At 39.3% G+C, this 12,497-nt stretch overlaps 1 protein-coding gene across 4 annotated transcripts in view; it reads left to right on the plus strand.

Moving 5' to 3' along the window:
* Window positions 1–10,128, plus strand: part of LOC134212127 (glucose 1,6-bisphosphate synthase) — a 340,080-nt gene extending 329,952 nt beyond the window's left edge. For all 4 annotated transcript variants that reach the window (XM_062689703.1, XM_062689706.1, XM_062689705.1 and 1 more), the window contains 7 exons: window positions 6,029–6,296; window positions 6,354–6,616; window positions 6,710–6,955; window positions 7,325–7,735; window positions 8,389–8,597; window positions 8,661–9,192; window positions 9,454–10,128. In XM_062689703.1, the coding sequence (XP_062545687.1) occupies window positions 6,216–6,296; window positions 6,354–6,616; window positions 6,710–6,955; window positions 7,325–7,735; window positions 8,389–8,597; window positions 8,661–9,192; window positions 9,454–9,556 (1,845 nt within the window). In that variant the 5' untranslated portion in view covers window positions 6,029–6,215 and the 3' untranslated portion in view covers window positions 9,557–10,128. The remainder of the gene's footprint in view (window positions 1–6,028; window positions 6,297–6,353; window positions 6,617–6,709; window positions 6,956–7,324; window positions 7,736–8,388; window positions 8,598–8,660; window positions 9,193–9,453) is intronic.
* The last annotated feature ends 2,369 nt before the right edge of the window (window positions 10,129–12,497 follow it).

Consider the following 12,497-nt stretch of genomic DNA (forward strand, 5'->3'; position numbering starts at 1 on the left):
CATCATCCAAGGTGAATTTTTTTAATTTTCACAAACTACTAAGAAGATCAATTTTCATGGCAACTCAATCTCTGCTTTATGTGATTCGTTCAGCGTGTTTTCATTCTTGTCCAAAGTGATAAAATGGCTACAAATCAATTGGACATTGTCACAGTGTCCGAAATTTAACGTGGACAAGCTTTAGTATGATAGCAATCTTTATCATGAATTAGAGAAATTGCTTGGGAATTCATAGCTTTATATTTTTTATTACATTTTCTGTATGTCCGGACTTCGAGGCAAGTTTTTAGAATTGCTTAGATTTCCGGACATGCTGAAATGATGTTAAATAACTATTTATCAATTAAGCTAAGCATAAAAGCATTAAAAAATAGTACGAGCTTCTCAAGTGCCAGTACATAAGGGAACGGCTCGGCACTTCATCCCATAGCTCCTATTTCCATTAAAAAGAAAACAAAAAAATGAAAAGGAATTTGTTTTGTTTCTTATTTTTTTTCACCAGTGAGCACGCTTGTTAGCAAAAAGAAGCGACGAGATTGGTGCTGTATTTCTTTGTTTCGCGATGAAATATATATGTTTTGTGAGATGGAAAACGGAACAGTTCCCTTTCTTGAAAAAAGCAGGTACCGTCAACTGGGGGGAAGATGATCATTGAGGTGAAGATGATCATTTGATGTGTCAGTCAAAAGTGCCAATTTTTTTTATGAAACGGTAGTCAACAATATTCTCCGTTCAAGTAATGTTACCGCTAGGTAGAAATCCGAGTTTTTCGATTATAATCATGAAAATGTATTTTGTGGAAGAAAGAGAGAGATAGTCATAAATGACGCTATTTTCGTTTCAAATATCGACTTTGTAGACTTCTTTACGTAGTAAATTCAACATTCATAAAAATAACCTAGTGTATTTTGACTACTAGGTCATAATGATTTTAATAGAGCTGTCTTGATCAACTTCACCCAAAACCATATTACTCAAAAATGTGTGATAATTTAATTTATTTTAATAAATGCGAATGCATTTCAGAAAACTAAAGTTGTTGATTATTGCAACGTATAGCAGTACATGTTTTGAAAATATTTGTTTCGATTTAAAATGTAAACACACATTATTATTGCATGTTTTGTCTTAAAAATGATCAACTTCCCCCCAGTTGACGGTACCTTTCGAATTTTTCGGATCTGGTCAGCCAAATCTTTGACGGTGTTGGTCAAAACAGATTCGCTTACGGGAAATCCTGCTCTAGCCATGTTGCGGCCAGCAGCAAGCCACCGGGGTGCTTTATTCTAGCACATAATTTACTCATTACTTCAAACTACTTACCTTCGATCATTCTAGATCTTCAACACAGAATCATTTGTTTATTTACATTCATTGTTATTGACAGTTCTAGAACATTCAGCCATATTTTACACAATACAAATCTTTAGTACTTGCATTGACTTGCATACAATAAGCTTACGAATTGAATAGAATTCTAGAAGATTCTTAAATGTATAATAGGGTAGAGCCGACTATAAATAGGACACGCAGAAACACATGAATTTAGTCTTGAAATAAACGTGAACTGGAAAGTATCTCCCTCGTTATAATTTTTACCCCGGTACTTCGTCATCGCTCGAACACTAAAATTGGCGCTGTAGACAGGATTATTGTAGTGTAGTTAAGTGAAGTTAGTGAAACAATGGAGCAAGTAGTACAGAAACGTGAAATGCTGAAAGTTCGGTTTGCTGACATCAAGGTCCAAGTTAGTCACATGAACGTCGAAAGCTCTGTCGGGAGTCTGACCGCCGAATTGGATCAGTTGGAAAGCTGGTGAAAGGAATTCAAATCCCTGCAAGATGAAATACTGGACTTCTGTGAAGACGACAACCAGTTGGACAGTATCATCGAGGACTTAACCGAAGCTGACACACAAAGGAACGCGATCAAATCAACCATCAAACGGCTACTTCGAGAGGCCCAGAATTCGAATCAAGAGAAATCCAGTATCACCGTTCAACGATTCACTGGCGAACAATGCCTTTGTTATCCGAAGTTCAACACTACCGGATCGACCGTAACACGTCATCAATACGCACCACCCAAGCCAACCTTGGAATCCACACCGCCGAAGCATACGAACGCTCAACACGCAGCCGACATCGTTTGTCTTCAAAACCTCAACACTTTGACCCAGCACAATCTATCACTGGAGCAATTTTCAACTGCAGCATCGGTTGAAAATGATTGCCTTCAGGATGCAAGCACAGCAAACTCTCAAATTTCATCACTCGTCCAACCGGCACAAGAAGCCATCTCTCAGGAAGCTATCATCGGCCAACCTGCACCAGAAGTCGTCATCAAGACACTGCAACCGTCGGGAAGTGAAGATCAGCCACAGTTTTCGTCCCAATCCCATACGATCACTTACCACACAAGCAAGCAACATTCATCGGAAATTCAAGCAACGAAACCCATTCATCATACCAAGAACGTAGCTTCAATCAAGAAGCTGAATGAAATCTCAATCAACCTTCGACAACAATCATCGACACACTATGAAGCATGTATACGTCTATATGCTAACGGAGAACAGAGCAGGAAAAACCAGTCATCCAACATAGCAGAACATGGCATCTCATCACCAGCAAACGGAATCATTCATCTGCATGGATCATCCACCAACATAGCCGTCTTCAGGTCACCGAAATCGATCGACATCTTTTCTCCATCACATCGGCAATTTTCACCACTCAAGAAACAGCTTCAGCAAATTCTCTTCAACACCACATCATCTCAGCATATCATTCGTGCACGGTGGACGGCACGAGTTACCAACCATCTTCGCAACAACATGCAAGTCTTCGCTTTCATCTTTATCCGAAGGAGAGTATGGGAGGAAAGTCACCATCATCAACAAAGGATTCCCTCCCAGCTAAACAAGTCAAGCCGATTGCTCAAGGTGGGTAGAATGAAGCTCATCAGGAACCCACATCACATCGATCAGCATCATAAGCCAAACCTCGTCAGCACGACATCCTCACACCAAGTGATTCGTCTATGGTGGGCGGCATGGATTGTCTACTTTGGCTGCAACGCGCAATTTGTTGGTATCATACGAAGGAGAGCATGGGATAAAGGTCATTGTCATCTACGAAGAATCCCCATCCAACCCCGCAACTCAACCCGATCGCTCAAGTCATCGAAGCGATACTCTGACGTCATGCATTATGCATTTTGTCATCATCAAAACCAAGACCAAGAGCAGTGTAATCATGCATTATTTCCAGCGCATATTTTGCAAATTATCCCCAATTTGGTGGGCGGAATGTTGCGGCCAGCAGCAAGCCACCGGGGTGCTTTATTCTAGCACCACACCAGCGGATACAGCATGCCTCATGCTGCCAGCCGCTCTTCAAAACACCACTAGATTCCATTAAATACTTACCCCTTTTGGTCATACCTAGCTCCACAGCTGGAGCATCATAAAATCATGCCTGGAAAGAAGAAAACATAACATTAATCAAATAATTTACTCATTACTTCAAACTACTTACCTTCGATCATTCTAGATCTTCAACACAGAATCATTTGTTTATTTACATTCATTGTTATTGACAGTTCTAGAACATTCAGCCATACTTTACACAATACAAATCTTTAGTACTTGCATTGACTTGCATACAATAAGCTTACGAATTGAATAGAATTCTAGAAGATTCTTAAATGTATAATAGGGTAGAGCCGACTATAAATAGGACACGCAGAAACACATGAATTTAGTCTTGAAATAAACGTGAACTGGAAAGTATCTCCCTCGTTATAATTTTTACCCCGGTACTTCGTCATCGCTCGAACAAGCCATGTTGATGATCCATTTCACCAAGCGAACTTCTTCATTTGCTCGCAAGACTGTTGATGGCTCAGGGTTGATATTCTTAGGGGGTGACTTAAGATGACGTTGCAGCGTGCGTTAAGTGTGCATTCTCCTTCGGATTCGAACCCTGCCACACGCTTAAAGTCAAGTACACATCGCATGATTAGCTTTCACACATCACGGCGACGCCTTGGCCAACTCTCACTATGAGTGAAAATTTTGTGTGAAACACAAGCAGTCGCTGTGTACTGTCTCACATGTGCATGATATGTGTAAGTGAGTTTGTCTCGAACTGTCAAAGTCCCTTCGGGTCGCTATGATGGGGAACGTGTGCAGAATGTGCTGCAGGAAATCGTACTTTTTCGGAGGTTTTCCCTTTTGTTTTGATGGCGAAACAAAAAAAAGTGCGAATACAATCATCGCACTTTGTTTTGTTGATCGAAACGATTGGATAAGCCTCCGAATAAATATGGAAAAGTTGGCTTACTTTAACATTAACAATTGAGGTTAGGTTCGATTTCCGACTGCTCTCTCGCTGTGTAAAATGAACTCACCGAAAATCATCGGCCATCGGTTACACAAAAATGAGTAACATCGTAATTACTCATAATATGAGTTGTTCCAGGAGAGGCCCGTTTTGTGTGAACGGAACACAAAAATATGTAAGTCTTTTTAAGCGTGCAACACGTTCATTTTCGGAAGAGAACGGTTTGCCATGCATCATACACGCATTATATTGTATGTGTAGGTCATCCGCTTTAATCGCAATCGTCGATGTATAGGTAGCCAAAGCGTTCATCGTTGGCAGTGCACGGTTTGGACGGTTTCGTGGCTACCGAGTAGGTACTTGTACCGCTTCAAACAGCGTGATTAAATAAATTTTCTGTTCTCTCAAAGTGTTCCATGGCGACAATCCGGTTTTAAATAAGCACATCGGATCAAAAGCGTTTTAATATTTCGTATTGATTGGGATTTTGGCTTATGATGATTTTTTCGACAAATCCAATAACTACTATTCGTATACCATGTGGACAACTTAGGGGGTAGCGTAGAGGAGTTGGAAGAATGTCCATGGTTCACACAAATTAATGAAAAACTGCATGATCAGATGTGTACGCTGATGGAGAGAAGTAGGGTAAGATGGTATAATATGCCGCCTTAAGGCAATATCTTGATAATCTTTTACTTTTCAACGCAATTTATGCAAACTTTGTGTTATTTGGTAGTCCAAAAAGTCGTAAATGCATTGCCAGTTAGAAGTCATATAAAAATATTACAGAGAACAAGTAATAAAGCTTTTTTGAAAAGTCGTGAAAAAATGGATTACAAAAAGTCCCAGAGCAATACGCCCCACCTTAACCAAAGACGTTTCTTAGCCCTTCTTTAGTATTGTATCAATCCCATAATAAAAAGGTTTTAAATCCTCATGTACTTGATATTAAAAACCAACATAAGTCCTTTTAAGCAGGTTTGACTTATATTTCCATAGTTTCCATATAATTTGGAAGCAACTGCTGCAAGCTCGCCGCGCTTGTGTTCAGTTGGTAAGAGCATATCGTCCTGCATACACTGGGGCGTTTTGACCAGTGAAACATATTTTCGAAAAACGTTACATTTTTGAAGATGGTGGCAATTTTATATCATATTAACTATGTACTGAGAAAAGTTATTTGGTTAATTGATCAAAAATCGTGTTGGATATCCCTCAACCACATAACTGGATATCCTACAACAAATTCGTGCATGAAATGATATGAAATGATTTCCGTTTTCCTTATACGTGGTACAAAATACCACAAGCCAATCAAAAAGCCACTTGGTGCGTTTTGGCACAACCCCGACCAATATAGAAGTAGAATAAGAAGAAAGAAGTAATAAAGAAAAAGGGGTGAAAATCATGAAAAGGAATACGATTGTTGTAGCTCTCATTGCGTCCCCTTGCGTTGTTGCCTCACTTCTACATATTTTGCTTGTTCATAAAGGAATTCCACAATCAGAAAACATTGGCTCTACGTTTCCATTCAATCGCACTCATTGGTTTAGTCATCATTCCCCAGCTGACCGGACTGATTTAAATCGCTACAAGCGTGACTTCACGTCATTTACTGCTGATATTTTTCGCTCGCTAGATGGTTAATGTGCTTTATGTTATTTAATCTCTTCTTCCAGCTAAACGGCTACGCGAAACATTGATAGCGGCGTAGAGCATCAACGACTGTGGCACAAAATTTCCGCGAAAGATTTGCTCGGTAGTCTAGTTGAGTTGAACTCGTCGTGAACTCGAGGCGTGGTGAAGTAGGTCCAGGACATAATTTTTGGCATATTACGCAGGCTATTGTTTGCACGTGGATTGAGAATGGATGCAAATGGAATTCATTTCGATTCCGGGTCCACGGAATTAAATCAAAGGATAATTGAATGGTTAAAGTGGGATAAGGTAAGCTTTGATTCATAATTTTTTGTCACATTTTATGATTTTTATGTGTTTCTGCAGAACGAAAAAACTTTGAAAGAAATTAAATCACTAGTGAACGATTCCGAATGGAAAGTTCTTTCCTCACGATTATTGAAGCGTCTTGCGTTCGGAACGGCTGGTCTCCGTGGTGCGATGCAGGCAGGTTTCAATGCCATGAATGATCTGGTTGTAATCCAATCGGCGCAAGGACTATGCAAATATATCCTTGAGTGTTACCCTTCAGAATCGGATCGCCGTCGTGGTATTGTGTTGGGCTTTGATGGACGACATAATAGCAAGAGGTAGGTTTCAAACGGCGCAATTCGTTGTCTGATTATTGAGTCCTTTGTATGTTCCCGTTGGCAGCATTTTTTAAATTCCTATTTGCGTTTTAGATTTGCTGAACTCAGTGCGTGCATATTTCTTACCGAAGGCATTCCCGTATGGTTATACAGTCGAACTGTAGCAACGCCATTTGTTCCATTTGCCGTAAAGGAATTAGAGTGTCTTGCCGGTATAATGGTTACAGCTTCACATAATCCGAAAGAAGATAACGGCTACAAGGTTTACTGGACAAACAGTGCGCAGATCATTTCTCCGCATGACAAAAACATTCAGGCTCACATTTTGCAGAATCTGATGTAAGTATTTTTATATAATGTTTACATACTATACATGGCAACCAATTCATAAACTCTACACATTACTAGATTTAATTTCTTCTGTATCATTAACAGCATTCTGTACAGACACGACCCTGTGCTACAATTTATGTTTAATAGTGATCAGTAAGATAAGTAGAGGCTGCTGTTATATATCTCTACTTCCCTGAGTTTTCAATAAACAAAATGTCGACATTAAGTCTGATCATCATTTTCTTATCAACAAGTGCTGTTTGTTCATCACGTGTTTCATTCGTCAATAAATATTTTTGTTTATAGCTATTACTAAACGAATCATAAAATAAAATCAACAAGCTCAATGAAAGCTATTTCACCATCCTATTACAGTCCCCTCGAGAGTTCCTGGAATCTAGATCTGCTGAAAACCGATCAACTTAAAGACCCGTACGATACCATGTCGAGTCTGTATTTCGAGAAGCTTGCGGAAAACGTTCCGAAATCTTTTGTATCAGACTACAACTGCAACAGTTCGCAGCGGTTCGTGTATTCGGCCATGCATGGCGTCGGATATCCCTTCATCGAGCGAGGCTTCGAAACCGTTGGCTTGCAACCGGTGATTGCGGTTAAGGAACAGCGAGATCCGGACCCCGAATTCCCCACCGTGAAATTCCCCAATCCCGAGGAAGGTAAATCCAGCTTGGTGCTTTCGGTGAAGCTGGCCAACGAAACAGGCTGCGATGTGATTCTCGCGAACGATCCTGATGCCGATCGATTGGCTTGTGCCGAAAAAGATCCCAGGTAAGTTGAGTCGTTTTTTGCCTTTCTCGTACTACAAAGTTGTACCGAAAGCCATCATTGCACTACGAAAATGATTTTTTTTATATAGACCCATAATGTTATATACCAATCGACTCAGCTCGATGAGCTGAGCAAATTTCTGTCTGTCCGTGTGTATGTGTGTGAGCAAAAGCTAAGAGAAGCATTAGACAACTTTTCATATAGCAATCCTTATCCGATTTTCTCGCAACAAATTGCATTCGAAAGGTGGTAAAGCCCAGTTGATATTGAATTTGCAACGAACGACCGTTGCGTTTAAAAGTTATTAAGAAAATGGTAGGGTAATCCTGGGGTAAAATGCAACCACGGAGCAAAACGACCTTTTGGCTTTTTTGGTGGTGTTTAAGGCATATTTTCAAGAATGTTTACTGCTAGATTCGTAGCTCGAGATCCGAACTACATGCACTGTTGTATACTGAAAATGTACCGAAAATGTCCTTAAAATCGTCAAAGGGTTGTTTTGCTCCGTGGGTGCATATTAGCACAGTTTCCCCTACATATATCTGTATTAGCGCCATATAAGGTTGATGACTTGGTTAAATGCGAGAAAGGCATGAAGGTGAATTATGTTTATCTTTTCGTTGATGTCGATCGATTACCTTCTCAAATTTCAGCACTGGCGAATGGCGCGTGTTTTCTGGCAATGAACTAGGAGCATTACTCGGGTGGTGGTCAATGCGTTGCTATCGAGAAGAACATCCCGATGCTAACTTAGGCGATTGTTATCTGTTAGCGAGTACCGTTAGCTCGAAGATGTGCCGATCAATAGCAAAAATCGAAGGAATGAACTTTGAAGAAACATTAACAGGTTTCAAATGGATGGGTGAGTACCAAACTCTTAGTTGATTGTGGAAGTTCTATGATAACAAATTTGGGACTATTTTAGGTAATAAGTCCGTCGAGTTGTTGGCTGAGGGTAAAAAGGTATTATTCGCATTTGAGGAGGCGATCGGATTTATGTGCTCGCCAACAGTTTTGGATAAAGATGGTGTTAGTGCTGCTTGTCAGTTGGCAACTATGGTATGCTATTTAAAAAGTCTTTCCAATCAATCATTATCAGACAAGTTGAACGAATTGTATGAGATCTACGGTTACCACTATGCCACGACTTCCTATCATTTCTGTTATGAACCAGCAGTGATAGAGCGTATATTCGAGCGAATCCGTACATTGGAGGGAGCAGAACGTGGCTACCCAAAGGCTATTGGTGATGGTCAATACACGATAGAATCCATTCGAGACTTGACTACTGGATATGACTCTACTCAGGAAAATGGCCAAGCATTGCTGCCTTCGAGTGCTAGCTCACAAATGATAACATTTTCGTTTGAAAATGGTGCGGTTATAACGCTTCGGACGAGTGGCACTGAACCGAAAATCAAATACTATGCTGAAATGTGTGCCAAACCAGGGCAGAGGTGAGTAATTTTGCAGTATGGTGAAAAGTTTTAGCATGGACGTAAACCAATAAAATCATAGGCATATTCATCATGTTCGGTAGAACATTGAAATCCTTCATTATGATCCCACTATTTATTATATGATGTAAATACCTATTTAACAGTATTGTTTATCTGTCTATATTATTTGTTTCTTTTTCGTGTCATGCATTTAATTTTTGGATTTTATTACTTTTTAGAATCTGTTTGCTAATAGTATGCTATTATCTTCTATTCTAGGGACTGGAACACGTCGAGAATAACACTTAAAAAGATGGTGGATCATATCGTCGACGAATTACTCGAGCCTACAAAGAATAATCTCACTCCCCGCTCTGAATAAGGATTTCGGGTTCGTTAATGTTTAACTAAAAACAAATATGACACCATTGCCGTGTGTCTGTTTAGTTTTGTACGCTATTTAGTTCAATATGTTTGCACTTGGCGTTCACCATAGGTATTCGTTGAGAGGCTAGTACGTACTCGCTCCATTTAGTATACTGTACTCCGTCAAACTAGTGATCGGAACAATTCAATCTCTTTCTCTATAAGTATACCGTAACGCTGTGTTGTTACTTTTTTAAACCCACTTCATTATGAAGTGGTTGGAGTACAATAATTGATCTACAATATTTATCTCTTGATAAACCATTGCCAGTTTTAACTTGTTCTAATGTTGAGTAAATTATGCAAAACAATTTAGTCAAAAATAAAAAATAATCGACTATTTATTTTTACAATGATTTATTCTATAATAATCTTACATGTCTCCTAAATAGCTCACAATCGAAGTAAACGTTAATTATTGTATAAAATTGCATTTTTCTTTGGTCCTATGAAGCAGTGATTTACAACAGGAATTGTATACAAAAAATTGTTTCATTATTAAAAAAGAAGAAGTGTGTGACTGGAAAATTTATTTTAATATTCGATAGAGAAAAAAATCCTTCGTTCTTAGTGAACGGCTTGTGGTGAATGCGAAACTTTAGGGAAGTGTTATAAATTTCATTCAGTTTCCTTATTGTTAAAACTAAAAATGCAATAATTTAGAATTTAGTCGCAGCAAACTTGGGTTATCATGCAATCCAAATGTACAGTTAGGGACTTGGAGGATATTACCCAATACTTAGGATATGATAATTTACTTTAAACCTGCTTAGGCATAAAACATGACCGGGACTCACGTAATACTTGATCTGATAAATACATTGCCAATAGCTTTTACAGCACTCATCCGTCTTCGAATTTTATGTGGTGTGTGTTATTAAGGTATTAAGGTTATTAAAGGAAGATTTTCCGCCGAATCATAATACCTGTGTGTTTTAAATGGGGCCGGATTTTTTTCCGTTTCGATATTCCGTCAAATCCACCCGCTTTAAATTGGGGGGAAATGCTTATCTAATCTTCCGGTCAATGTCATCATATAGTGCATATACTCCTGTATATATACGATTGTGATGCATCACCAGTGCTACGATGTGCACGTATTACCTGGCAATCTAACTGCATTGATTGTCTGCCTTTTTAGAATTCCCAATAATATTCCGTTTTAATATCACAAATGATGGTTAATTGTTTGTGCTAAGGGAAAGAAAAGTGCAGTGGGTATCGGCCAAGTTCCCCCTGGCGGTGCTAAAATGATAAGCGGGAACAATACCTAATTCCATTTAAATCTTTTAGAATCAATAGTGATTAGCACGCGTTATTATTTTATGTGGGGGGCACGCATGGAACATATTTTTCAACGCAGGTGTCAGGCGGCTGACCCATGCTCGACCAAAATAGTAAAATTTAGCTAGAATATTTTAATTTTGTTTGATTATTTTTATTTTATTTTTATTTTTGCCATCAAATGATTAGGAGCTTATTTTCAGCATCACATAACGCAAGAGAGGGTAAAACTCTGCGTTGCATAGAACAGTTTAGGAGGTCCCCGATTCGGTGCATTGTTGCACTGTCGTGTGGGGCATGGTTGTCCCGTGTCGTTTATGGCGATGTCGTTCCCGCATCTATGACGCTTGAACAAATCATTTTATGTAATGGCGGGACATGTTAATTCATTCTAGTTCTCAAATATTTTGGTAGATACTTCTGGAGGCTGTCAAGGCGGTGGATGAGACATTGCCTATGAGTGGCAGAGGCGGCTGTGCTCTGGGCGGCAGCATGGTGAAAGCAGTTTCGGGATAGTTAGGATTCAGTTTTCATACTTAAGAGAATATCTAGAATAATATTATATTTTGATGAGCCAATCTCCATTTTTTAATCACGAGCTTTATTTAGTAGCATAGGTTATCAGTACTCGTAATATACTTAATTCGGTGGGCACGCTTGGAACACATTCTTAACACAAGTTCGATCAAAAGTGATTATTTTAATCTTTCTACGTCAAATGGTTAGGTATTTGTTCCCCCACCCCTCCTTATCTCTACTTTTCTATTTTATGTTTCCAAACTTAAACCAACGTGATCATGCTAATCCCAAACTCCACGTACCTCTATCATATCAATCTACATAGCTTTTTCGACAATCATCAGAAAACGGATTTCAATTATTTCCCTTCTACCATAAGTATAAATCATCTGAAAAGTTTCTAAGCTATAACAAACTCTATCGTTGCGATCCCGAACTGTCTAAACATCTATCATGAACATAAACACAACCGTTTCTATCTTTACAAACAAATCTCTAATACATAGGTTCCATAGCAGTCGCTAGAGCCGGAAGCGGTTCACAAGCCGCTCCACACTCTCCTCCTCTATCTTCTATTCTCTCACAAGTTTACTACCCTGAAACTGAACTGTTTCGGACCCCTTATGGGTCTGAAGCAGAGGACGGGACGCTCGAGCCTACCAGTCAGTGGATGGAAAGGTCCGTTGTGATAAAGGGTCTATCACAAGCCTCGGATAACCTGGAATAACTTTTCCACGAGTCGAGTTCACATTGATGTCATGAGTTCTATATATTAATCGTCACGTTGAAAATTTAAGCCAGCAGTGTAAACGTATTGCCTAGTGTCATACGACGTAGATTGGCCACGGCCCGGGGATACGTTGAGTATAACAAGAATAACAAGAAGATATTCCGTCAAATCCACCCGCTTTAAATTATACGGGAATACAAACCGTGGGCAATATTCCCGAGGTGTAAGATTGCCTTTACACTCTAACTCCAACTTTCTGACATCGACATTATGGACAGAATATTTGTGCAACCATTTTATTTATATAGTTACGAGAATATTCATTCCGGAAGCAAGAGAGTTTGCAACTCCCATAGCCCGTTTA

Source organism: Armigeres subalbatus, chromosome 2 (genome assembly GCF_024139115.2).
Source record: "Armigeres subalbatus isolate Guangzhou_Male chromosome 2, GZ_Asu_2, whole genome shotgun sequence".
NCBI classification, from domain to species: Eukaryota; Metazoa; Arthropoda; class Insecta; order Diptera; family Culicidae; genus Armigeres; species Armigeres subalbatus.